Source organism: Moschus berezovskii, chromosome 14, assembly GCF_049115385.1.
Source record: "Moschus berezovskii isolate FMDL1 chromosome 14, NW_MosBer_1.0, whole genome shotgun sequence".
Lineage (NCBI taxonomy): Eukaryota > Metazoa > Chordata > Mammalia > Artiodactyla > Moschidae > Moschus > Moschus berezovskii.
Genome location: NC_142473.1, coordinates 46,643,207 through 46,670,380, shown reverse-complemented (window position 1 = coordinate 46,670,380; position 27,174 = coordinate 46,643,207). Strand labels below are relative to the sequence as shown.

Sequence of the window (27,174 nt, the reverse complement as noted above, 5' to 3'; positions counted from 1 at the left end):
CCTGTGATCATGCTGTGCTGTGTGGCTCAGTGGACCTGCAGGTAGGGAGGTGAGTGGGCCTGACCTGGTCACAGCAGCCCTTAGTGCAGAGAGTTTGCTCAGGGGGTCACGGAGGGGGAGGTCAGAGATTCCGAGTGCCAGAGTCAGGCACTGTGCCAGGCTTAGAAGATGGAGGGTGCCATGTGCAAGAATCAGAGGGTGACCCCTGTCCCATAGCCAGTGAGGAGCCAGGGCCTCAGTGTAGGGCCACTTGCAGATGAACTTTCCAACCGCCTGCATGAAAGCAGACTGTTGAAAGTAGACTCTTTCCCAGGGTCTCCAGTTCAGAGGCTAGTGTGGCCAACCTCCTGGTTTTGGCCTTTTGATACCCTGGGCATGCATAGAACCCAGCCGTGCCCACCTGGACGTTTCACGTGCAGATCTGTGCGACAGCGAGTGGGGGTTGCTTGCAGTCACCAGGCCCATGTTTATCGTGCAGCCATAGAGATGAATGCAGGGCCCTCTCCTTGAGCTCTGTTTAGTTTTTCTAGTTTTTTTAGAGACGGCCTAATGGTTAGCTCTGATTATTCCAAGCACTTGCCTAGGGTGTCTGGGCCTAATCTGTTGTTAAACCTGTACCTTATCCCTACAAAGTCCAAATCCCCAGCCTGTGTTCACCTGTGATAATTTTGGAGCTCACCTGGTGACCCAGACTAGAGTCATCATGGATGTCTTCAAGAAGGAGAATTTGCTGTGGGGGAGGGGGGCAGGCGGGAACCAGCTGGTGGCTTATTCATGGGGGCAGAGGAATATGGTCATTTCTCGGATAAGCCTGGTGGCCTCTTGCCTTAAGCAGCCTTCCAACTTTCTGATCATGGTTGGTGTTTTATTTATTTTTTTAAAATTTTCTTACCTGTTTGTCATCTTAGGTATCACCTTGCTTCTCCTTAGCAGGACTGGTCCTCAGGCAACATTGGCTGAGGCTTGTGGGGGTGAAGTTGACAGAGGGATTAAAACAGTGACCTGGTAGGCTTATGAGTGACATGGAGGCCAGAGTCTTATGGGGTCTGGCTGAACCTGCCAGAACACGAGAGGGAGCCCAAAGTAATGGCTCCTCTAGGTGTGAACATCCGAAAGATGCTAAAGTGGGAACCTCATCACTTCAGGTGAGTCTGCCGCTAAGGAATGATCGACAGGCATGAGTTGGCATCTTCCTTGGAATGGGATGTTTGACTCAGCTCCATGTGATGGATGGATGGCGTGCTCAGAAAAGCCTGACTGGATGTTCCTGGAGTTCGGCCTGGGTTTCCTGAACAACCCAGTACATCTATTATGCAGGGTCAGGGGCAGGGCAAGGACAGACTTCTGAAAAAGGACCACCTCCAGTTTCCAAGTGTAAACAGCCTTGTCCCTGAGGAGGTGATAACACATATGGGCGGATAAGAACCAGAGACCTGCAGCAAGCGGTGGGTGTATACATAGAGCAGGGAACTGTGGTTCCTGAAAAATCGGCTGTGGGTCTGTGAGAAAAGGTCTGGCCAAGGGCCAGGAGGAAGACAGCTGCTTCCGGGTGAATCATAAGGTCTGTTTACAGATCAACCGATTTCTCCACACCCAGTACTTGTCACTGGTGCCTGGAGAAGGGGGCAGGTGCTGGGGGCTCTGGAGGGTCACGGTTCTCACTGAGTCCTTCGCTGGTGGCGTAGGCTCTGGTTGTGCTGGGACAGCACCCAGGACACTGCTGGGCCCCACGGCACAGGAGGGCGAGCTGTCAGCTGGTTGCTGGCGTTGGACATCACTGGGTAGCAGTGCTGGGTTCCCTCGGAGACGGAAAGAGACATGGGAGAGGGGAGTGCTGATGGCGTCACCTCCCTGCTGCTGAACTTCCTGCCCAGGGACCCTGGAACTTGTGGTGGTGTCATTTGAAACATTACCGATTAGTTAATGAGGAAGGTGAGTATTCACAAAACAGTCTTGCAAATAAGCATGAGCTCACGACAGTTTAAACCATCCTGTGCCTACTTCCCTAAGAGTTTGTGAAATCATATTTTGGTGTCAAGGTGACGGGTCCAGAGGGCCTGAAATTGATGCTGATCCGTCGCTTTCCCATTACAGAGCTACAGATCTGTGCCTGAGCCAGCAGCAGGTGGAGGGTACTGCCAGGCTGGAGGAAGGAGCAGCAGGGGAGTTGGGGTACCAGGGAGGTGGAAAGCTGAGCACTAGCTGCCTGGCTACGATTTTGTAGAAGTCATTTCACATTCTGGACCCCTGACTCTTCCTTTGTGAAAACAGGAGGTGGGACTGGTTGATTGTCAGTCTCTTTTGGCTCCAGTGCCCCAAGTTATCAACTTTGTGAAATGCGCTGTAATTGAGACTCTTCACATGCTGGGACTCAGAGTCTGGCTTATCTGAAGACAGCATGCTGGCCAGTTTGACAGCGTCCTCACCTCTTCTGCCCTTGGAGTTAGACCCCTGCTGTGTGGTCTGCTCTCTGTCTCCTGAGACATTTGCCTACTTACTTGCTCCACATGCTGTGCAAACACAGCCCAAGCAGTTCTTAGTGGCTGCATAGAGGGGTGTCTGGGATGTTGCATGTGGAGAGACGTGTGTGAGAGGAAGGCATGAATAATTAGAAACGTCTGAACGGTCGGGCCAGCACCGCTGATTAATCAGAGCCAAATTCTCCTGCCGTGTCCGTAACAGAGAGCCTTCATCACTCTGCCCGATTAGCTGCCGTTGTCTCTCACTTTTGCTTGTCCTTGACTTCTAGAAAGAAAAGTTTTAAGATGATTCGATCCCAGTCCCTCTCTCTGCAAATGCCGACACAGCAAGATTGGAAGGGTCCCCCGACAGCCAGTCCGGCCATGTCTCCTGCAACCCCCGCGCTCCCTGGAGCCTCTCCCCTGCCTGCGCCCGCGCCCTATGCCATGCCCGAGTTCCAGCGGGTCACCATCAGTGGAGACTACTGTGCTGGGGTAAGGCGTCTCCGTGGGCTCCCTGGAGGCTGTGTGAGTGTTGTATAGTGCACCTTGTGCAAAAGCTGGGGTCCCTTGGGGTCACGCCCAGACCCCAAAGCCTGGCTTGGTCTGTGAGTGTCTGGGAGATGGCGGGCAGAAGTCTGGAGAGAAGGAGGGTTCTAGGCAAGGTGGTGGGTGTGGGTGTGTGTCTAGGGTACTGCTGTCCTTGTGGGGAGGGCCTGGGGCTGCAGGCTGGCACACCGAGTGGCCTGTAGTTTCCATATGGGCTCTGGGCCCAGAACCCTGCTCTCTGTTCCTGTAGCCCATTGGAGATGGTTCCAGTGTGGGCCCTTTAGAGTTCTCAGATGTTGAATGGATTCACGTCCTGGTGCTGATTGGTTTGCGTGCCATCAGTTATTGCTGATTTCAGCTCTTCCTCTGTGCTTGGACTCATGTTCTTAAATACAGGCCAGACCCTCGAACCAGGAAGAGAGAGTGTTGACAAGAATGTGATCAAGCTTGGTTTGTACCAAGTCAGTGAACTCAGCCACTGAAAATGTGCTAATTTCACCTGGTTGGATGCTGAATTTTTATTGCTTCTTGAAGATAGATATCACTTAGCACCAGGTTTGATTCTGTCTTCCTGACCTCAACCTACTACTCAATAACAAGCCTCAGTTCAGTTCAGTTCAGTTGCTCAGTCGTGTCCAACTCTGTGCGACCCCATGAATCACAGCACGCCAGGCCTCCCTGTCCATCACCAACTCCCGGAATTCACTCAAACTCATGTCCATCAAGTCGGTGATGCCATCCAGCCATCTCATTCTCTGTCGTCCCCGTCTCCTCCCACCCCCAATCCCTCCCAGCATCAGAGTCTTTTCCAGTGAGTCAGCTCGTCGCATGAGGTGGCCAAAGTATTGGAATTTCAGCTTTAGCATCAGTCCTTCCAATGAACACCCAGGATTGATCTCCTTTAGAATGGACTGGTTGGATCTCCTTGCAGTCCAAGGGACTCTCAAGAGTCTTCTCCAGCACCACAGTTCAAAAGCATCAATTCTTCGGCGATCAGCTTTCCTACTGGCTTGTTATTCTCTCTTCTTTTTAACAGTACTTTTAGGATATGCAGTGTATCTGAGAAGACAGAGTGACTTATTAATCTTATAAATTTTCTTCTATTTTAACAAAATCAATAGAAGGTCTCCACATGTGGCTTATAACTTCAAAGGCCCCCAAATTATGTCAGTTGTCCAGCTACCCGATTCGCCTCCCCTGAGGCAGTCCTTGGTTTTGGTTTCTTATTTATTCTCATACAGTAAACTGTGTACCTACCGTGCTTATGTTTTCTATGCTCATGTAGTTGATTTATTTGTTTTTACACAAATGGTGGTTACCATACATTATACTGAGCCGAGGTTTTCCCTTAACAGTATGTCTTGAAGATAACGCTATATCATCATATCAAGAACTTCCTTGTTGTTTTTTTTAAAAACAAGTGCATAATATTTCACTGTGTGGATGAACCATTCTTTAAGTTCCTATCTATGGATGGGGGTTTTGGTTGGATTGAAAATAGCACAGGCCTTGTTTGGAGATATAGCATCCTGACCAGGAATCCATGGTGCCCACCCAACTTCCTGCCTGTGGGCAGAGTGGCCAGAAGGGAGCGTAGAGGGGGTTGAGAGCCAGCTGAAGGGAGGACATTGGCTGGTGTGTTAACCGGCTCTTTTCCATCAGTCTCCTTGTTGGCACATTGTAGGGCACAGAACCTCTGAACTGGGCGACTGGTCCCCAGAGAGCCACCAGTTCGTAAGTGGCAGGCTGACCTTGCCGGTCGCCTTGACCCTGCCATGGGTCTGCTGCCAGGCCTGAGGTGTGCAGTGGTTACAAGCTGGCTGGTCTGTGGGGATGCTGAACTCGTCCCTGATACCTCCAGGCCTGGCCCGAGCCCCGTGCTGTGATGAGTCTGTTGGTCCTGCAGATGAAGTGTTTGGCTTTGTCGTGGGCAGGAACAGAGTTGTCTCCGGTGTTGTCTGCTCACCTGTGCTCTCAGAAGCCATCAGAAGGTGCAGAATGGAGTTAACACCCCCTCATGGGGACATCTGGAGTCAGGAAAGGAGAAGCTACTTCCTGAATAAAAAGCAAGGGGGAAACAAAGTAGAAGTATAAACACATGCATGGGAAAGATATATATCTTTCTCTGAGGGGGGAGTGGGGAGGGGGTAGAGTTTTAGCTGCATCTGAGATGATCTATTTATGTAAACATGTAAGACATCCGAAACAGTGATGAAAAATGTTAGAGTTGTCGGCTCTGGAAGGTGGATGCACAGGTGTCTGTCATCTTCAGGGCTTGTCTGTATGTTTACAACATTTCAAAACTAAAAATAATTTTTTTTTTAACTGAAGCAGAGGGGGCCCCAGCCTTCCTCGCTCTATGCTCCATCTTGTACCTCCCTTTTCCGCATCTCTTACCCCCTCTTATGAATGACTGACTGTTTAGCTGCTAATTTCCCCCAGCACGTTCAGGTTTCTGCGACACACATCCTTCCCAATAGACAGAGATGAACAAGTCCACTGGGAGGTGGGCATTTATCTCATTTGTCTCCGAGTATGAGGCGGCTCTGGGAAAGCAGAGCATCCTTGGACTTCAGGAATCAATCCGTTCGGGGTCTGAAGTGTGACTTTCTGACTTTCTGTGACTTATCCTGTCTGGGTCTCTGTTTCCCCAGTTGGGAGATGAGTGGCAATGAGGACCAAAATGAAACTCACGGAAAGGATCTGTCCCATAAGCGTCTGTTGCTTGGGTGGACTGGGGTGATTGCCAGATGAATCAGAAGCCTGGGGTTGGCAAAGCAGCAGACTGAGCACTCGGAAGGACCCATGTATTTTCTTAACTGATCATGATGATGCTCACTCCGTCAGGGACACGGTCCAGGCTGGGCCTCTTTGTGTGCCGGGTGCCACAGCAGCTGGCTTGTGGTTTGATGTGCTGAGTGCTGGCCTGGGGTGTGCACATTGGAGTACCTGCCTCCCCCAACAGCCCCAAGTTTCCTGTGTTAGGGGGTTCCGTGATTTTCCAGGAGGACTCCTAGGACTCAGTGCATAGCTGCACTCATGACTAAGATTTAATACAGTAAAAGGATGCTGAGCAAAATCAGCAAAGGGAAGAGGTACATAGGGCAGAATCTGGAGGAAGCCAGAGGCAAGCAGCCCCTCCCAGTGGAGTCACCAGAATGCACTTAATCCCTCAGCATTCACGTGTGACAGCACGTGTGAAGTGTCACCTTCCGCGGAAGCTCATTAGAGACTCAGTGGCTGAGATTGTTACCGGGGCTGGCTACATGTCTGCAGAGCACACCCCTCAATCCGAGGCTTGCACAAGAAAATCAGGCATGCAGCATACATCACGGTGTGTGTACAAACTGTCAGGCAGAGGGAGCCACTGTGCCCGCCATGGTGGGGATGCTCCTCAGACCCAAATTACCTGCCGTCTGTCCTGGACCCAACTTGCGGCAGATCTCACTAGGTCAGCGGCCTCAGGCCTGCTCTCTGAACATTTTCCTGCAGATCACCGTGGAGGACTATGAGCAGGCTGCCAAGAGCCTGGCCAAGGCCCTGATGATCCGGGAGAAGTATGCCCGCCTCGCCTATCACCGCTTCCCACGCACCACGGCCCAGTACCTGGGTCATCGGCGGCTGGACACTGTGCCTCTGGAAGAGGGCCTCCCAGGTAAGGTGCTGTGGCAGCAGGTGGGCTTCCAGGTGGGGCACGGCCCGAGAATTGGTCAGGATGTTTTATTGATTGGATGTGTTTCCCTCAGATAGTGTTTTAAGGGCAGAGCCCTGGTATTGGCTTCTCCTACACTGATTTTTTTTGCTAGTTTCCCCAAGGGTTGATTCCATGTGCCCCAGGTGCCTTGCTTTGAGCTGAGCTATACAAGTTGGGGGGAGGGGAGGGGCGGAAAGGCAGTCTCTGATCTTGGGAGATGGGCAGTCTCAGCCTGGATATTTAAACACAGATAGTAAATACCAAATTAGTGGTGAGGTGCATGGATTGGGGGTAGGTAGAGAGGGTATGTTCTCAGGGCAGGGAAATTGACTCTGGAGTCCAGCATACTCACATTCCGATCTAAGCTCCACTTTCTAAATACCTAAATCCCACTTTCTTAGGAAAGGAGGGCATTTCTCCAAACCTCAGTTTTTCAATCTGTAAAATGGGAATACTAACAACATCTATCCTTTGGGCCTATTGTGAGGATGAAATGAGAGAATGCATGTGGAGTAGTTGGTGCAGTTCTGGATCTTGTGCATGCTCAGTTGCGTCTGACTCTTTGCGACCCTATGGACTGTAACCTGCCAGGCTCCTCTGTGCATGGGATTCTCCAGGCAAGAATACTGGAGTGGGTTGCATGCTCTCCTCCAGGGGATCTTCCTGATTCAGAGATCAAATCTGCATCTCTTATGTCTTATGCATTGGCAGCCGGGTTCTTTATCACTAGAGCCACTTGGGAAGCCCCTGGATCTAGTGAGTGATTGGTATAGTAGTTTATGCTAATGCTGTGGAGTTCAGGGAACAGGGGATCGAAGAAGGCAGGATGCTTTCTGGTGGAGTCTGTTTGGCCTGTGAAGGATCCAGGAGCAGTAGGGGCTGTAAGTTAAGCAATGCGAATGGAGACAACAGGAGGCCTCAATCGTGAAGGTTGGTGGTGGGGGAGTCAGATGAGGGCCTGGTGGTCTGTGCCAGCACCCAGGACCCCGGGTGGAGTTGGTGCCAAGACGTCTCCTCTCCGGCTTCCCGGAAGCTCTGAACCTGGACTTTGAGCATCTGTTACCACCTGGGGCTCTGGGTCTCAGCCCTCCCGGGCCCAGTTCCCTGTCTGTCTGAGGGTTGATCCCACCTGCTCCACTGCTAGCAGGCAGAAATGACTGTCAAAGGTGTATTTTATACAGAGCAGAGTCCTGGGGGCCTGGGTGTGAGTGTGGTGAAGTGCAGGATGTGGTTGACCCAGGCTTTTGGACTGCCTGCCTCTCATGGGCACTGCCCCACGTTTGGGACTCACGTGCTGGCCTGTGGCCATGCCTGATGGGGGTGTGTGTGGCATCTCTTCCCCTCTCTCTGCTGCCTTAGCCCCTGGGATGGCTCACGCCTGCTCCAGGGATAGTCTGTTCTGAGCTCTGATGGGAGACACTCAGCCAGGCGCTCCGCCTTCCTTCCTTCCTTCCATTGATGATTCCAGGATTTCCTCCTGCCTGTGCTGGCAGCGGACAGCCCGGACCCTATGGAGGGTTGGCTGATGTGCAGAGTTGAAGCCCCTAGTTCTGCTACTTAGCATAACCTGTTCCTTGGCCAGAACAGAGCTTATTGAGAGCTAGGAAAACCCACTACAAGAGTGATGAAAATAATGCCCTATGATACGTTTACACAGCATCTTCCTCTACCTGCTGCTGCAACCCTCACAGCAGCCCATTAAGGCAGGGCATCATCCTCAGCTGAGCAGACAGGGTCGGGAGGCAAAGTCCCAGTTTGCTCGAAGTCATAGCTGGGAAATAGCCAAGAGGTGTTTTCTGACTCCTGTGGGCTAACAGCCCACGGTGTGGGGACAGACAGCTCTGTCTCTGGGGACACAGGCTCCCTATTCTGTGCTTATGGGGAGGGCTGGCTTCTCCATCTTGCCCCTTGGCCGCCCTGGGCTCAGGAAGATGTGGAAGGACAGGAACAATTATATTCCCACTGGGCAGTCCCGGATCCTGTCTGTTCTCTTATTAGGAGAAGATGCAGCTGCTTGTCTTAATAAGCTTCATGTCCCTGAACTACCTAGAAGACTGAAGCTCATTTCAATTAAGTTAGAAAAAAAAATGAAGTGCCTGCCACAGGCCAGGGATGGTTCTAGGAGATGGGGATTCAGCAGTGAGCAAGATGACCATTTACCACCCAAGATAAAGACGAGAAGTTATCTTACATACATAGCGGCAAGTGATAAGGAGACAAAATAAAGCAGGGAGGGGGAGGTGAGATGCTGGGGCAGGTTGGGGTGGTTAGGTTTTAGGTCAGACGACCAGGATAGGACTCACGGAGCATGTGACTCTGGAGCCCCTGTGAGCTCCTGAGGTCAAGGGCATTTTGCTATCACTCAGTCCTGTCTTTCAGACTTTCATCCTCCCCCTCTGCCTGAAGAAGACCCTTATTGCCTGGAGAATGCTCCCCCCAACCTGGGCTACCTGGTTCGCATGCAGGGAGGCATCCTCTATGTGTATGACAACAAGAAGATGCTGGAGCGCCAGGAACCCCACAGCCTACCCTACCCTGACCTGGAGACCTACACAGTGGACATGAGCCACATTCTGGCTCTCATCACGGATGGCCCCACGTAAGTCCCCTTCTCCCTCCATGACCAGGTGAGTCCAGCTGTTTCTGCAGGAGCGCTGCTCTGTAGGAAGGGACCAGGGCAGGCCTTCTGCTCTGGGCTTTCCCTCAGTTAAACCACCCTAGAAAGAGTGCTTTGTGGGTTTCTCTCTTTTCCCCGGGCTTTGTGGGCTTCTGTGACAATTTTTCTTCAGATTGGCGTATTCTTCGAGTTGCTACTGCCTGTCCCTTCCGCATGCACAGGTGTGGAGCTGCTGCTGGCTGGTGGCCACCTGTGCACCTTAAAATGACGGTCACCCCTCACCCCAGGCAGGACAGCAGCGATGCAGAGAGTGACCAGCCCGGGGCTTTAGGGTAGATGGTGGGGGAGCTGTGAAGACTGTTGCTTCCGGTGTTGGTTTTTCCATGTTTCTGGAGCGCGGAGTGCAGGGAGCTTGGGAACTCTGAGCCACAACTCCCAGGATGCTTGTAGGCTTAGCTGGAGCTACCCTGGCAGGGAGCTGTCTTTTCCTGAGTTCGGGCTCTCGCTCCTCGGTGAGCATTTAAGGGAATCAGCAGTAGAGGTTGTGCATGAGTGCCCAGCTCGGGGGAGCAGAGGAAGCTGGTCACAGCTGAGGGACTTCTTTCTTGCCTTGCCATTTGGGTTTTGCTGGGAGTGGGGTGACGCCAGTTTCCAAGGGAGGAGAGTGGGCCCCAAGGGGATAGACAGAGTGGGTTGAGGTCCTTGGTGATCCGAGGGCAGAGGGAAGAGCTGGGAGGGGAGAGTGGGGTCCCTGGGAGCTTGCCTCAGCCAATGTGAACAGTAGGTCTGAGGGGAAACCTTGGGGACAGGGCTGTTCCAGGAGATGTGTGAGCAGTAGCTGTCCTGTCCGGGAGACTGTCAGGGTGAGTCCTGCCGGGAGAGGGACTGGGAGAGATGCCCTTGGGAATCCTGTCTGACCCAGACTCTCCCATGCTTGGCTGTGGGCTCGTCCTGGCACACATATGGTGGTGCTGGTCCAGGCTTGGTGGCCGCTCTTTACAAGGGTCTCTGTACCTGGGTGCCAAGGGATCTGTGTGCATCTGGGGGCCACAGGGAAGCAGGGTGACCCAACTTGTGGTTGCATGTTCTATGTAGCTGTGGCACAGGCACGTGGCCAGGCACCTGGGCTGGGTGTGGGCTGAGAACAGTGGGTGCTCCCACCCCGCAGTGGGCTTTGCAAGCTGGTGGGGACATCAGTTCTTTCATGGACTTCTGTCCTGGTAACAACACCCCTATATCCCTCATCTGCCTACGATGTAGAACATCCATCCCTCGTCCTGAAGCCTCAGGGTTGAGAAGTCTTTCTGGGTGTCATTCGGTCACAGCCAAGGTGGGAAGGTCATGCCTTAGGATTTGACTGTATTATTGATCTTTTGGACAGAGGTGAAACTCCTTTCAAGGAATGAAAGGTGGTAGAGGATAGATGGGAGGGTGGAGAGATGGAAGGGCTAAAAGAGGGAGACTTTCTTTGAGTATCCACGAAGCGGAGTTAGACCCTTCACACCCTAAGCCAGTTTAACCCTCACTTCAGTCTTGGGTAGTGCCATCTCCATATTTGTTCATTAGAGACAGCAGCTTGAGATTAATTGCCTAAACCTGGAAAGCTCATCCAGAAGGAATCTGTATGAGGTCAGCTCTCTACTACCCCCTATCGATTCTCCACGCGTTTCATAGAGCACGTGGCTATGGTGACATAGTTCAGCGGGGTCTGTGGATAGCTGGCCCCTTCTCATCCCTCCCTGCTCCATCCTGACCTTCCACCCAGGGCTGGGTCCCCACAGACACTGGAGGTCTGCAGACTGGAGGACTGATGCGACTTCTCCTCAACTGTGGTTTCTTCTCCTTCCCAACCTGCAGGAAGACGTATTGTCACCGGCGACTGAACTTTCTGGAATCCAAGTTCAGCCTTCATGAGATGTTAAATGAAATGTCTGAGTTCAAAGAGTTGAAGAGTAACCCCCACCGAGACTTCTATAACGTGAGAAAGGTGTGTCAGCAGGCCAGCGTTCAGAGCTGCAGTCCGGGGCTCATTCCAACCCATTCCGGCCCTAGCCAGTCGGGGGCTGGTCCCCCGTGTGGTCTTCCTATGAACAAAAGGAAAACTGGCCAGCTGTCTTCCATGTGTCCGGCCACGCCTTAGATGGTACTTGTTACGACTTCGTTGTATATCTGTTAGAATGTACCATCCTCCTTGAAAAATAGAGCAGGGCCTATTAATTGGTTATAAGAGTTGAGACATAGAGGATGCCTCAGATTTATCATGGATCGAAAACCTGTTATCAATGTTAAGACCTCTTTGGACTTGGGGGAGTGTGGTTCTGCTTCCTTCTGGACCGGGTGTGTTTAAGAAAGAGTATCCGAAGTGCTTCTCTCTCTGCCCTCCTCTAGAGTGGATGAGCAGCCTCCACCTGGGCTCAGGGGCTGCAGTCGGGACAAGCCTGTAGGTTAAATGGTTGCCGCCTCCTGCTTTTCCACTTTATTCCACGTAACTAATATATATCAAGCATGGGATCAGTGCCAAGTGAGGGGCATTTGATGCTGAGTAAGGGTCGCTTTCTGTCCACAGGCAGTTCCCAGCTGGTTACTATTAGTTTGATAGGGATGTGATAGAAGTGTCTTTCAGGAAGAGGTCGGAACTGAGCTGACTTAGAGTGAGTCACGCTCAGCTCCTGGGCTCTGAGGCTTACGTAAATGTCCTGGGGATCTCCAGGCAGAGGTGAAAGGGCATGTGCTGGGCACCCCCGGCATGGCATGTTTACCCTCAAGCACCGTCTGTTTCTTCTCTGTGACCCTCAGGTGCTCAGAGAGATGGGTGCCTCCGTCAGTAGCCCAGCTCCTTTCTATCTTGCCTACATGAACCCTACACCCTGGATGGGTGTCCAAGGAAACTCCTCGCCTGGCTCTGGGCAGCCCTGCCCTCTGCACACGCGTGTGCTCAGGGCCGGCCTGCCTCCTGCAGCAGTGTCCTTGCTGACTGCACCAGCTCCGACACCATTTGCTTCTGAAGCGGGGCCCCTGTGGGTGCTGATGGGCTGGCCAGCTGCTCTCTGGCCACTCTGTGGGCGAGAGTCCTGGGGGCAGGGGTGGGGGCTGTGGTTACATACCAGAGCCAAACCTCGAGCTCTCTGTCAGTCTGGGGGTTCATGTACTCTCTGAGCAGAGATGCTTTGAGTGCTGTGCTGTGCTGCACTCCGGCTCCACAGCCGTCCATCAGCACAGGCCAAGGTCTGCTCCAGGTCAGGCTGTGCCTGCCCCTCCTTGTCTCCTGGGTGCTAACTGCTCTTACCCTGGAATTCTCTGCGAGGGGAGGAGAGCCGTTTCTAAAGTCCAGGATGGGCTGGGAGTGGCCTTCACACTTCCAAGTGGCTGTCAGTGTCGTGGTGGCCCTGGTCCGAGGCAGGAGCTGTGTGTGGTCATGGGTCAGTGTGGGTGGTATTGTGAAATTACCTGCAGCAGCACAGCAGATCATGGGTCCTGGCACCATGAGGCCCAACCAGCAGGTGTATGCAACTGAGATGATTGTTTTCAGCTCGGAGCTGAGAACAAGGGGCTGAGTGTGTTTGTTGCTTGGCAGTGGGGTAGGATTAGGCCTTACCCACTTTGGTTTAAGTTTCATATCAGGGAGAGCAAACAGTTTTCATCTTCTGTGCCAAACTTTACCAATGGGGAGTGGCTACCTGAGGCTATTCCCAAAGCTTACTAAAGGGTGCTGTAGTTGATTATTGATGTCTGCCATGGATGTGGCAGACCCCAGCTCGATTCCTGGGTCAGGAAGATTCCCTGAAGAAGGGATAAGCTTCCCACTCCAGTATTCTAGGGCTTCTCTGGTGGCTCAGGTGGTAAAGATGTGGATGCCTGCAGTGCAGTAGACCTAGGTTTGATCCCTGGGTTGGGAATATCCGTTGGAGAAGGGAACAGCTACCCACTCCAGTATTCTGGCCCGGAGAATTCCATGACAGAGGAGCCTGGCAGGCTACAGTCCATGGGGTTACAAAGAATCAGACACAACTGAGTGACTTTCACTATGGATGTGGAAATAGTGTTGGCTTAGAGGCCAGGTACTGGCCAGCCCATTTAGAAACCACTGTTTGTTTAGACCCAGATCTTAGGTGAAAGCAAGGAATGCTCTTGGATCTTCCAGTGAATTAAAAGTTCTGACTTCCAATTACAGGCTCTTTTACTTGTTCCTAAAATAATCACCTTGGTAATTTTGAAGTTCGGATCAGATGCTTGCTGGATTGTCCAGTTGTTTTTCTCCCTCATCTTGTGACTCACGGGGGTAAGCACAGGCTGCACCCTCTGCGGTGTGTCACTGGGATGCCGGAGTATAGCAAGAAAGCCCAGAATGTGCTAAGTCATGCTGAGGTGGTTGAGCCCAGCTGTGTCCGGACGGCTGAGCTAAGGCTGGCTGAACTTCGCTTGTGCCTCCCCCACGAGCCCAGCCTGTCCCTGAGGGGCCTGTGCTTTGGGTGATGTTTTAACTTTTGGTGCTTCCTTTCTCTGATGCCCAGTGGTCTGTCTTTCTGGTAGGAGTGGCGGGATTAAAGGCAGGAAGGCCCTGAGGAGTGAGTGATGTGGCAGGTGACAGGGGCTGGCTGCTGGAAAGCTCACAGAGGTTCAGTGGATTGGATGTCGGGTTTGGCATGACTTGGAGATGCCTGGCCAGCTGTGGACAGCATTCCTTGGCCTGAGGTCAGCGGCCTCCTCACCCCAGCCCTGGCAGATTGCCCAGCTGGCCGCAGCAGGGACTGCAGAGTGTGGGCTAGTGGGTGGTAGCACCCTGGCCTGTGAGGTCACTGCCCGCTTCCCTGGGACCTCCCGCAGGCCCTTTGGCTTTATGGAAGAGGGTCAGGCTGCCCCCTGTGACTTCAGGTCATCCCTCAGCTTTGCCAGGGCTCTGTTTCTTTAGGGCTGGTGGCTGAGGGGAATGCTCTGGGGGTTCTAAGAGAGGTCAGTGGCAAGTGTGGGATTTTGTGGGGCATTACGTGAGCCCTCGGGGTTCTATGAGGAGGAGGTGGATATCACTGAAACTGTCGGAACCTCCTACACCTGTTCATTGGTCCGTTCATCCATCCATTGATTTCACATCATCCCGGGCTCTGTGGTAGGCACTGGAGACTTAGATGCATCGGACACGGTCCCTGTCCTTGAGGACTGAGCTTCCAGTCTGGTGAAGAAGTAGACAGAAACTTCTGAGAGAGGACTGGAGGGTATATACAGTGCGGGATGTCTGTGCCAGGGTTCTAGGTTGGACAAGGGAAAAACTCATTCGTTGTGTTTGGGGGATCAGGATAGGCTTCTGTGTGGAAGAGGTTGTAGAAGAAGGTGGATGAGATTGGTGGGGGGGAAGGAGGACATCCGGGCTGAGGAGGAGCGTGGCTCCTCGGGTACCTGTAAGTGGGGTGTCCTGGCTGGAGCGGAGAGCGGGGCAAGGTGAGACTTAAGACTGGAAGTAAGCCTTGAATCCCAGGCTAAGGAACTTGGGCGTTTTCTTGAAATGTTGGGCAGCACTGATGTGTTAACAGGGATAATGGATAGATCTGAACTGTACTTAGAAAAGGTCTCCTGATGCTGTAAGAAGGGGGATTGGGCAGCAAGGCTAGAGAGGGGAAGACCAGTTCTAGAAGAGATATGGGGTGGGGCAGTCCAGTACCAGGGGAGGTGCTGAGGCTCTGCACTCAACACCGAGGCCCGGGGGTCCTGGTTCTCGATGCTCAGGGAGGTGGCTTGGCTCACCTGCTGGGGCACCGTGTCGCAGGTGGACACGCACATCCACGCCGCTGCCTGCATGAACCAGAAGCACCTGCTGCGCTTCATCAAGCACACGTACCAGACGGAGCCCGATAGGACGGTGGCCGAGAAGCGGGGCCGGAAGATTACCCTGCGGCAGGTGTTCGACAGCCTGCACATGGACCCGTACGACCTCACTGTGGACTCGCTGGACGTCCATGCGGTGAGTGGGCCCAGCCCCAGGGCCTCATGCAGTCCTGGTGGAGGATTCAGCCTGCTGGAAAGCAGCCATGATTGGTCTTGGAGAGGGGCTGGCTGTGTAGGCATCTCTTTCTCTTCCAGCCATGGGAACTGTGAGAGGCAGTTTGTCCTCAGAGAGTAAGGACTGGAAGCAGCCTTGGGACAGAGGGTGTGATTTGGAGTCAGAGACATTCCCCTTCTAACTCCCATTTCCGCTACGTAAGAGTTAAGTGCCTTTGAGTAATTCACTTGAGCTTTTATTTCCTTGCTTATAACATGGTGACTACCATGTGCCTTAACGACATTACAGTGTTATTAAAATCCTAAATGGTGGTACAGCTGCTATAGAAAACAGTATGGCAGTTCCTTAGGAAGTTAAATATAGAATTACCATTTATTCCAGCATTCCCAATCCTAGGTGTATACCCCAAAGAATTGTAAGCAGGGACTAAAACTGATACTTGCAACAGTGCTTCTCACAGCATTATTCACAGTGACCAAAGAGTGTCCATCACCACTTGAATGGATAAACAAAATGCGCGCACACACACACACACACACACGAATATTATTTAGTCCTGAAAAGGAATAAGTACTGATAACCTGCTGCGTTCACGGATGAACCCTGAAAACATAAAGAAGTCAGACACAAAAGGACAAGTACTGTATGATTCCACACATGTGAGGCAACTGGAACAGGTAAACTCATGGAGACAGAAAGGAGAAGGCTGGTTGCCATGGGCTGGGGAGAGGGTCATAGGGAGTTACTGTTTTGAGGACATAGTTTCAGTTTTAGAAGATGAAGAGAGTAATGGGGACAGAGGGTGGTGATAGCTGCCCAGCAGTGTGAATGGACACGTAAAAATGGTTAAGACGGCACATTTTGTCTTGTATACATTTCACTACAGTGAAAAAATCTTAAGCCAGACATGGAACGAGGAGATGCGGAGAAAGGGCCTCATGCGGTCTAAGCAGGAATAGGACACGCGTTATCACTGACGGCTCAGTATTCTCTGCTCGCTCAGCCAGCCCTGCTCCTAGAAGCATGCGGACCTTGACCCTGCTCGACAGAGGGTCTCAGGGAAGGACCCCAGGGCTGACCGAGTGAGGACGTGTGGTCCCAGCCCTGGCACTTTCCAAGCTTCCATGCACAAACTGACATAGGGGGTGCCTTTGAGTGTGGCTCGCGGAGGCCACATTGTAAAGGCTGGAGGAGGCGTGTGTCCGGTGGCTGCAGGATAGCATGGTGAGCTGGCTGGTGTCTCTTTCTCCAGGGCCGGCAGACGTTCCACCGCTTTGACAAGTTCAACTCCAAGTACAACCCTGTGGGGGCCAGCGAGCTGCGAGACCTGTATCTGAAGACAGAAAACTACCTAGGAGGAGAATACTTCGCTCGGATGGTCAAGGTGAGTGAGCCCTGGGCATCTCCAAGCCCTCCTCGGGTTCCCGACATCATCTGCGTTCAGGGAGCAGGGGCCTGAAGGGTCTCCTGTCCTCTTCCCCTTCCTGCCTGCCTGTCCATCCAGCTCAGGCGAGGTGCAGGTGCCCAATGCCCAGGGCTGTGGCCCTGGCCGCCGGCTTCCAGGTGGGCAGGAAGTGCTGTGTATGGACTGTGCTGACTGCAGGCAAGAGGAAGGGGAGGATGTCCATCCCAGGCCAGCCCTCCACATCCAGGCTTGCCGCTCTGTGTGTTTGCAGCCTGCACTGGGTACAGGTTCGCTCTGTTTGGGGACGCTTCTGCTGCCGGGCCTCTAGTTACATGTGTGACTGTGCAAGCCCAGGGCTTTCTTCCCCACGAAGGTGGAGTGAGTGCTAACAGGAGGTGTAGGTCAGGCCTTCTGAGCCAGGGAGCTGGTGGCTGGGGGAGCTGCAGAGTCTGCTGCTGGGGTCAACCCTTGGGCTGACCTATCGGGGACCAGCCTCGATATGGCCCAGGGTATCCTCGGGATGAACGGCGTCGGCGTCAGAGAGAGAGAGAGAGAGAGAGAGAGACAGGGGCTGATGATTCCTTGGTTTACGCAGGAAACCAATAAAACCCCAGCACGGGGTTTGCTCTGTTTACGTAGGCCGCAGGCGCCCTCTCGAATCACTGGAGGTACCCCACCAGGGCACCCCCTTGAGTGGGTCTTAGAAGCCCAGGCAGATAAGTAAACTCAGAGGGCCCAGCGCTCCAAGGATCTCAACCAGAAAAAGGAGAATAGAGAAAAGGACGGAAAAAAAGAAAGAACGACATGGGGAGACCAAGCTTCAGTGAGCAAGGCCCAAAACTTTATTTTCCAGTGCTGCTTTTATACCCTAAGTTGTGCACATAAAAAATAGAGAAAGAGAGGTATAGAGTCACGCCAAAATCACGCGGGGTCAGCAGTCTTGATCCTTATCAGGATCAGGGCTCATTTTTGTATGTCTTGTGATATACAAAAGTTTTGGGTGGTTTACATCATCTTCTGGCCAGGTGGCCTGCTAACAGTTTATGGCCCTCTCTCCTAACAAAGGTTAGTTAGCTAGAAAAAGTCTTATATTCTTTTAAGATGATTTTCCTAAAGTCAGGTGCTATACACATGACAAGGTTACATTCCTATAAGGCACAGGTGTAGTGAGCTACAAGAAAGGAATTTATTAACTTAAGATCTGATGTGGTTAAATCAAAGGCTACTACTTATATTCTCTATATGTGATTAATATATTTCCAAGGATACAATAGATAGAGGAAACTTTGCAGCAAGCATTGATTCAACAATGAAATCTTTTTTAGTACTATTCTAATGATTTTAACTTCTTCAACAGATTTCTGTATTTTAGAATATTAGGCTTTCTGTCCTTGCATGGCTGGGAGGCTATAAACAGTCACACTCATAGTTGTAAGAGCCCAGACAAACTTGTCATGCAAGTTAGAAAGCTATCAGAGGGGCTTGGATTGGAACACTCCTATTAAGCCAAGGAGAACTTTTTAACTACAGCTCTGAATTAATGTTTTCAGAGAAAGGTGGTTGATGGGAAGCCCCCGTAAGTGTTAGAGGACTTGGTAAGAGGCGTAAGATAGTAAGGCAGTCAGACTCCGGTTTTCTTTGGGGTAGATGCTCAGGTAAGTCCAGGGGGTTCCTTGAGTCCTGATTAGCCTTTGCCCGTCAGGCCTCTTCCCCAATTGACCTTTGCCACGGGTAGGATTTCCCTCGCTGGCTCCCGGCACTGACCTGAGCTCTTCTTGGTGCCAGGAGGTGGCCCGGGAGCTGGAGGAGAGCAAGTACCAGTACTCAGAACCACGGCTCTCCATCTACGGCCGCAGTCCCGAGGAGTGGCCCAGCCTGGCCCGCTGGTTCATCCAGCACAAGGTCTACTCACCCAACATGCGCTGGATCATCCAGGTGCCCCGGATCTAGTAAGTGAGGCGGCTGCTGTCTCCCCGTGTCCTCTGGCGTCGCCAGCCTGTCCCGCAGGATCTGCTGAGCCTGTTCCAGTGCCAGCCTAGGCCTAGTGCCCCGGGGGCTCCCCTGCAGAGAGGGGCGGTCTGCCCAGATGTGCTTGTGCTGCTTCAGCACTGTTCTTGGAAGAACATATAACTGCAAAGGCCTGGTGGGACTGTGCTCAGTTGCTCAGTGATGTCTGACTCTGCGACCCACTGACTGTAGCCCACCAGGCTCTTCTGCCCATGGAATTTTCCAGGCAAGAATACTGGAGTGGGTTGCCAGGCACTTCTCCAGGGGTTCTTCCTGACCCACAGGTTGAACCCATGTCCCTTGTGTCTCCTGCATTGGCAGGCTGATTCTTTACCACTGCACCACCTGGGAAGCCCTGGTGGGAACGACTGCCCATCTTCTTGGCACTGTGATTTGAGGATGGACTATCTTTTTGGGTGAGGCTGGGAGTCTGCATAACCTGATGGGGGCCTACACTGCTGGCCCACTGCCTGGATATGGCTCAGACTGCCCCTGTCCTCTCCAGTCTGGGCAATATAGTGCGCCTGGAATGGCTTGGACTTGTGGTTTAGGGGAACTGAGCTGAGTGGCAGGGAGTTGGATCAGCGTGAATCCCAGTGCCCCCCTCCCAGTGTGGCCTCTACCTGAAGAAAGCTCACTGATGGGCATGGGTAGGTGCTGAGTGTGCCAGCCAGTGCTTGGTATTGCAGAACTTGGCGAGGAGGGGAAGGATCTGTGTTGGAGCCCCACCTCTGACCCTGCCCTGGGTGCTTAAATGGGGACTCGCACTGCCTGAGGAAGGGACCAGGGCTGGTCTCTGACAGGTCGAGGGGGCTGTTGGGACCACCTTTATCGGCAAGTCTCGCTTTCCCCAGTGACATATTTAGGTTAAAGAAGCTGCTGCCAAGCTTTGGGAAGATGCTGGAGAATATCTTCCTGCCCCTTTTCGAGGCCACCATCAACCCTCAAGATCACCGAGAGCTTCACCTCTTCCTCAAATATGTAAGCATGGGTGGTACCCAGGTGATGTGCCCAGCGAGGGAGGGAGAAGACTCCCAGCAAGTTGAGTCAGCTTACCTTCTAAGATCGTGTCACTGGTGTGCCCCAGGCATGAAGTGTCCAACTCTAAGAAGCTGAATTTCTAGAATAACAAGCTTCTTGCAGAGAAGGGATGTTCCCTTCTCCTCTGGCGTGGCTCTACAGGCATGGGTGGGGTGCTGGGAAGGTAGCCATGGGGCAGAAAGACTGAAGAGTCAGTTCCTGACCAGGCGGGGCTGAAAAGACCAGGCCCGCCCCAGCTGCAGACATTTCAGACTCCTGCTTTCCCCTAGACACCAGTGGTCCTCATACCTTGTTTGGTTAAGCCCCACAAAATATATTTTTCTGGTTAGTTGTGGGAGAGGGGAGAAGGGTAGAGAAGAGACTTAACTAGGAAGGGCATCGGGGGCAGGAGCTTGTCCCGCCCTCTGGGTACCTGCAGACGGTGAGAGGCAAGTTCAGCGCCTGGTGGAGGTTATGGTATGGATGGTTTCTGACAGGGAGGGAGGCAGGGAAGATCCCAGAGGGCTCAGGGTGAAGAGGCACGGGTGGAGGGATGGCTGAGTGTATCTGTAGGGGGAAGTGTTGAGGGGTGCTGGAAAGTTTGAACAGGAGGAGGGCCAGCGTTGAATTTATGTCTTAGGCCATCAACATGCAGGCTATTGAGTGAGGAAAGCCCTGGAACAGAAGGTAGCTGGAGGTGGGGGCAGGGGGGCAAGGTGAGAGTTGGGGGCCTGCTCCAGCAGTAGAGACGTGAAGGGGGCTTGAAGTAGTAGTAACAGCTCACACTGATGACCTCCCTGGCCCGGTGATCCACACCATGACGCGATCTCACCTCACCCTCATGACTGCCCCATTTTACATCATTTGGTAAGGCAATGGCAAGCCACTCTAGTACTCTTGCCTGAAAAATCCCATGGATGGAGGAGCCTGGTGGGCTGCAGTCCATGGGGTTGCTAGGAGTCGGACACGACTGAGTGACTTCACTTTCACTTTTCACTTCCACACATTGGAGAAGGAAATGGCAACCCACTCCAGTGTTCTTGCCTGGAGAATCCCAGGGACGGGGGAGCCTGGTGGGCTTCCGTCTATGGGGTCACACAGAGTCGGACACGACTGAAGTGACTTAACAGCAGCAGCAGCAGCCAGCATGATTGTGCGTTGCTGTGTGTTAAGACACTGTGGATTATCTCACTTAATCCTTACAGCAGTCCTGTGAAGCTGCTGCTGCTGCTGCTAAGTCACTTCAGTCGTGTCTGACTCTGCGTGACCCCATAGACAGAAGCCCACCAGGCTCCCCCGTCCCTGGGATTCTCCAGGCAAGAACACTGGAGTGGGTTGCCATTTCCTTCTCCAATGTGTGAAAGTGAAAAGTGAAAGAGAAGTCGCTCAGTCGTGTCTGACCCTTAGCGACCCCACGGACTGCAGCCTACCAGGCTCCTCCATCCATGGGATTTTCCAGGCAAGAGTACTGGAGTGGCTTGCCATTGCCTTCTCCGCCTGTGAAGCTACTAGCTCCAATTTATACACTAGGAAACGGAGAGACCACAGAGCTAAAAAGGGGCAGGACTGGAATTCATACCCAGGGTCCTGACCCAAGTGTCATCGATCCCATAGGATCCTGCCTCCCATTAAGGAAAGTGAGGGGTATACAGGTGGTGGGTGCAGTTGGAGAACAGATGGGGTTTGGGCATGGCCTGTAGGTGAGCAAGGGGAGGAGTCAGAGGGGCCCTTGGTGCCTGGTTTTGCAGGGGAGCAGGTGCTGTGCCTTTAGGAGGTCACTGCCAGCTGAGCGGGGAGTGGAGAGGCTGGGGAGGAGGAGGAGTTGGGGTTTGGACAGATTCTGTGCTTGAGGCCCTTGGGATGTCCAGTTTAGGGTCCTGCATGGGGGACGCAGAGCTCAGGATAGGGGCTGACACTGCCTCCGTGCTGGGCCCTGAGAGTTCAGGAGCAGCGCGGAGCTGTGAGTGCAGACAGAGCAGAACTCGAGGTCACTATGGCCCCCAGATGTGTCCAGGCCATGCTGAGAGCTACAGTGGGGACTGTCATTTCCTTTGACATATGACTCTGACAGGGAAAGTTCTGGCAAGACCTTGGTGGTCCTTTGCTCCCCTGGGCCTCTACTGCCCAGTTGGGAACAGGAAGACCTGGCTGGGCCTGGGCTGGGAGCCCCCAGATTGGGCCAGTCCTTCAGGGGCCCCTTCCCAAAGCACTGCTGTGGCTGAGTGATGGGAGCAAAGCGGCCCCGCATGCCGGCTGGGAGCCAGGTCCTCGCCGGTATGTCTTACCTCAGGGCCCGACCTCTGGGAGGAGGTGACAGCAAGAGGCTGGTGACTTGGGTGGGCTCATGGAGTGTAGGATGGGCCCAGTGTTGGTGTGAGTATGCTGGGGGGAGGGCATCTTCTGAGCTGCTCCGACCCTGCTCAGAGGGCAGGCTCCAGGAGCCAGGACTCAGCCCTCCAAGAAGCCCTCTTGGATGGCGCCCACCTTGGCCTGCTTGTGAGGCATCCCAGCGGGTTTCTCGTGGCCACCCCAGGGCATCCTCCACCTGCATCCCCAAAGAGTGCAGACCCCGAGTCCATTTAGGCTCAGCTAGTGGTCTCACATGGGCAAGTGCCTTCACCAGCCCTGCTCTGCTTTCAGCCAAGCCCGCCCTCGCAGGGCCACTTGAGCACTGAGTTAGCTGATGTGTGTGGTAGGTGCTTCAGGTAGGGCCTGACACCCCGTAGGTGTCTGGAGATGCCTGTCGCCTTCCCCGCACAGCTGTTGTCACTGCTGCTAATGGCACAGCGGAGGACGGGAGGTGAGTCCAGCCGCCTCACCCTTCACCTGGCCTGGCCTGAGATTCCCTTCACTGTTGCCGCCACACAGGGGCTTGGTGCTCTCTAGACTGGCTTCCCGGGTACCTCTGGAAACCCTGGAGGGACAGCCTGGGGCGCTGTGCCCACTCCCCATCCCTGGGAGAAATGTGGCTCAGGCAGGCCCCAGGGTCCCCGGCTGAGAGGCCCCGGGGGCCAAGCCTTTTAACTCTTCGCTGTGGCAGCCCGTCTGCCGCCGCTTGATGCAGGATCCCTCCTCCTGCCCAGGTGACGGGGTTTGACAGCGTGGATGACGAGTCCAAGCATAGCGACCACATGTTCTCGGACAAGAGCCCCAGCCCGGACGTCTGGACCAGCGAGCAGAACCCGCCCTACAGCTACTACCTGTACTACATGTACGCCAACATCATGGTGCTGAACAACCTCCGCAGGTGGGTGCCAGCCCCGCACGCCGGTGCCAGCCCCGCACGCCTTGCGCACTGGGGTGCTTCCCCGCCCACCGCCCTGGACCTGCACCGCAGGGCCGCACACACACGCACGGGCCGCTCGCTGCAACAGACACCGTCACGCATACGAGGCAGCCAGCCCCCGAGCCTGGACACACGTGCCCACACACACACCACACCTCTGTGTATGTCCATCCCTGACAGGTTACAGATACATGACCTTCCGACACATGTTCGCTCACCTCCACCCCAATGGTGTTCATATGTGTGTTCATCCATTCAACACATCACAGCACTGCCAAGTGAAGGCCCTGTCCTGGGCCCAGGACACATAATAGGGAACAAAACAGACTGTATTCATGCCCGCACAGAGCTTCCATCCAGTGGTCTTGTGTGCCCAGGCTCCCCCAGTGCACACACCCAGGCGGGGTCCAGGCGGCAGGATGCTGAGCGGTCCTTCCCACCCCTGCTGGGTCGCGAGGCTGAGGCCTCAGCCAGCGCTAGTTTCTGGGTGTGGGGCTTTTGAGTGGGACCACGACTGAAAGGAGACGGCCAGGGGTGGGGTCCTGGGCTGAGCTTTCTGAGGCAGGGGCTCTAGTTCAGCCCTGTTGCTGCCCTGCTCACGGGCTTCTGACATCTGGCTCCACTCTCTGGGACTGCCCCCTTCTTACAACAGAGTCTGGACTCGATGGTTTCTCAGGGCCTTGCCTGCTCTGAATCTGGGCTCCCAGGCCCTGGGGGAGAGGAGAGGATGGATGGAGGACTGGGCCCTCTCTCTGTTCCCCAGAGATGGCATCTCTGGTTCGGAGGAGCTCTGGGCCTGGGTCTCAGATTCGGGGAGAGGTTGTTTCCAGGGTGCTGTGTGTCAGCGGTGCTGACCCTGCCACGGGTGACTGTCTGCCCTGGAGTGGGCCCTGAGCGAGCGGTGCAGGCCCATGGGTAGGACCAAGGGTCCTTTCTCACCATGAGCCTCATGCCTGCAGGGAACGGGGCCTGAGCACGTTCCTGTTCAGGCCTCACTGTGGGGAGGCCGGCTCCATCACCCACCTGGTTTCCGCTTTCCTGACTGCCGACAACATTTCCCACGGGCTGCTCCTCAAGAAGGTAACTGGGCCCCTCATAGACGCCTGCCCTGCAGTGACAGTCCCACCCTGGGGCTCCCCTGGGGAGGATGGGGACTGTCTGGACTCTGGCCATACCCTGGGAGGCACTGGCCAGTGATCCAGAAATGCTGGTTCTTTTTCTAGGCTTTGCTATCTGTAGTCTCTTGGTTTTATATTTAATTATTAAATCAGATCCATCACAATTTAGGTTTTCGAAAAAGTGGAGAAATGGAAAAAAAAATCCTTACTGCTATCACTTAAATAAAAAAAGCATCATTAGCTTGTTATTATTTCTAATTCCCATTTTTTTTTCCAGGGCATATTTTTAATAAGCTTATCATAACAAACAGTTCCTTCTTTGTCCCTTAACTTTGTTTCACAAGCATTTTTCTACGCTGTGACATGAGATCTGTGCTGCTCATCCTAAAGGTTGCGGAAGGACAGCTCTTCTCCAGCTGTTGCACAGAATCCATCCGACTTTTTGCTTGTGTAATTAATGCTGCCATGAACTCTATGCATTCAGTCTTCTCCATATTTTGACTCACTTCCATAGGAAGGGTATTTGCTCAAACTCCTCTCCTTCCCTGTTCCTAGGGGGAGTCTAGCCATGCCTCATGTTTCTGTGTGGGGTTGGTGCTACATCAGAGAACCACTCTAGCCCGGTCATATCCGCCCCTTTCCACCTCCGAGGAGTTGCAGTGTGTACAGTCACAACCTCAATGTTTGTGGTCAAGCAAAACAACAAAAGTGGGGCATCTCCAAGGGCTGACTTGTTGGGGTCAGTGCCTGGGAGAGGAGAGCTGAGACGTAGGTTGGGGTCAGCCCGGGGCCTGGCAGGTGCCCTCCCTGCCCTGAGCTGTGCTTCCGGTCTGGAACCAAGACGGAGCGCTTCCAACAATGGGCAGGGGAGCAGTCCCAGGGAGGGATGGGCCCCAATGCAGGAGAGAGGTGAACACAGGGGGTGGGGTTCAGAGTCCTGGCAGGGCGCTCAGGGGCCTCCCACAGACACTGCCCGGAGCCCTGGCTTCCCCTGGTGAAGGCTCCCCCGCTTTGGCTCTTGTCCCCTGAGTTCGGTGGTTCTTTTGCAGAGTCCGGTGTTGCAGTATCTCTACTACCTGGCTCAGATCCCCATTGCCATGTCTCCTCTTAGCAACAACAGTCTGTTCCTCGAATATTCGAAAAACCCTCTGAGGGAATTCCTGCACAAGGGGCTTCATGTTTCTCTCTCCACCGATGATCCCATGCAGTTTCACTACACGAAGGTGAGGACTTTAGGGGAAGATGAGGGCTGTCATCCTCCCACGGAAGGGACCTGAGCACACGGTGCCTTCGGGGTGGCACTGGCGACCAGTGAAGACAAGAGGAAGCTCCTGGTGAGGAAAAAGTGTTCCTCCCAGAAGCCCTTTTTTGGAGTTCTTGAAACCATGAGGATTTCTTTTCTTGGCCTTTCATTTTCCCTTCCTTTGATATTCCCTAGCTCTGTAATATTGGCAGAGTTACTTGTGTTAAAAATGTTAGCTATCATTTTTGTTACCACTCTGATTACTAGGAAGTTGTGGATCTCTGGGACAGCGAGGAGGAAGGGAAAGGTGGTATGGTGCATGGGGCCCAGTCACCAGTGTACCAGCACATGTGGGTGGAAATGAGACCAGCCACAGATCAGTAAAAAACAGAAGTGCCTAGGTCTTCTAGGACAGGCTCCAAGCTTCTGGTCTCAGGCGTGCGTGCTCAGTTACTACTGTGTCTGACTCTTGCAATCCCATGGACTATGCAGTCTGCTATTCCTCTGTCCATGGCATTTCCCAAGCAAGAATATTGGAGTGGTTGCCATTTCCTTCTCCAGGGAATCCTCCCGACCCAGGGATCAAACCGCATCTCCTGCATTGGCAGGCGAGTTCTTCTTTACCACTGAGCCACCAGGGAAGCCTCTGATCTCAAGCCCCCTTTATATAATGAGGAACTGAGGCTCTCAGAGAGCTGAGGTTGACGTGCCTTGTAACTAGCGAAAATTAACTGTGTGAAATTGAAAAATATTAACTCATGTAAAAATAACACTAATAAATCATGAAATGTTAACACAATTCGCAGTTTTTATGAGAAATAACCATATTTCCAAACTTTGATAACAAAATAGAGAATGGCATTGCTTTACATTTTTGCAAATCTCCTTAATGTCTGGTTTGATAGAAGACAGCTGGATTCTCATCTCTGCTTCTGCAGTCAATCTGTTGTGACAAATTGTTTTTACCAAAGTGCATGAAGAAATCTTGCCTCACAAAATAAATACATAGTTGGAAAAGGGAGGACCTTTCAAAAAGCCTTGGGGATCGTTAGGAACCCTGGGACCATGTTTTCAGAACCACTGCCTAGGATACAGAGGCAATGATGTGGCAAAGAGGTGATAGAAGGACTTGTGATAAATGTGAGGTATTTCACAACTGAGAAAACAAAGTGAAAGCACAGCTCAAGCTTAAATCCTCCTAGGCTTTCACTATCTCACTACTGATCCTTGATCACTTCTCTAATTAATGCTCCATCTCTGTTAGTACTTTACTCAGATTAACTTTTATTTTGGACAATCTTAAGAAAAAGGGTTAACTACAAAGCAAGGCTGCAGAGTGGGTATTAAAAGTGTGCATGGCAGGGAGATAGGCACAGGAGAGCAGGCTGTGTGCTGGGTGCAGGGCCTTGAACATGGTGCTGGTCAACAGATAAATCTGCAGGTGTTCTTTGATATCTGTCTTTGGTTACCTGAACTTTCACACAAAAAAGATCTTGGGAGTTTGTGACTTTAGGGGGAGGGGGATGTTGTTTTATCGTCCATGTGCCAGTTCTTAAGGAAAAATGAAATCTGCAGTGTTCGTCTGATGTTCCTAGCTTGGGAAATACGTGAAGCATTGAAATGGACAGACTCCCATCTAACGTTTCCTTTGGGGGGAATCTAGGAAGCGCTTATGGAAGAATACGCAATTGCGGCTCAAGTGTGGAAGCTGAGCACATGTGACCTGTGTGAGATCGCCAGGAACAGTGTGCTGCAGAGCGGCCTCTCGCATCAGGTACCGCTCG

The 27,174-nt window shown here is 53.0% G+C and overlaps 1 protein-coding gene across 8 annotated transcripts in view; it reads left to right on the top strand.

Moving 5' to 3' along the window:
* AMPD3 (adenosine monophosphate deaminase 3) overlaps nt 1-27,174 on the top strand; it is a 55,032-nt gene that overhangs the window by 21,797 nt on the left and 6,061 nt on the right. For all 8 annotated transcript variants that reach the window (XM_055423389.2, XM_055423387.2, XM_055423388.2 and 5 more), the window contains exons 3-14: nt 2,750-2,954; nt 6,501-6,663; nt 9,082-9,301; nt 11,177-11,306; nt 15,078-15,272; nt 16,564-16,695; nt 18,502-18,665; nt 19,578-19,704; nt 22,827-22,990; nt 23,989-24,109; nt 25,197-25,370; nt 27,054-27,164. In XM_055423389.2, the coding sequence (XP_055279364.1) occupies nt 2,750-2,954; nt 6,501-6,663; nt 9,082-9,301; nt 11,177-11,306; nt 15,078-15,272; nt 16,564-16,695; nt 18,502-18,665; nt 19,578-19,704; nt 22,827-22,990; nt 23,989-24,109; nt 25,197-25,370; nt 27,054-27,164 (1,906 nt within the window). The remainder of the gene's footprint in view (nt 1-2,749; nt 2,955-6,500; nt 6,664-9,081; nt 9,302-11,176; nt 11,307-15,077; nt 15,273-16,563; nt 16,696-18,501; nt 18,666-19,577; nt 19,705-22,826; nt 22,991-23,988; nt 24,110-25,196; nt 25,371-27,053; nt 27,165-27,174) is intronic.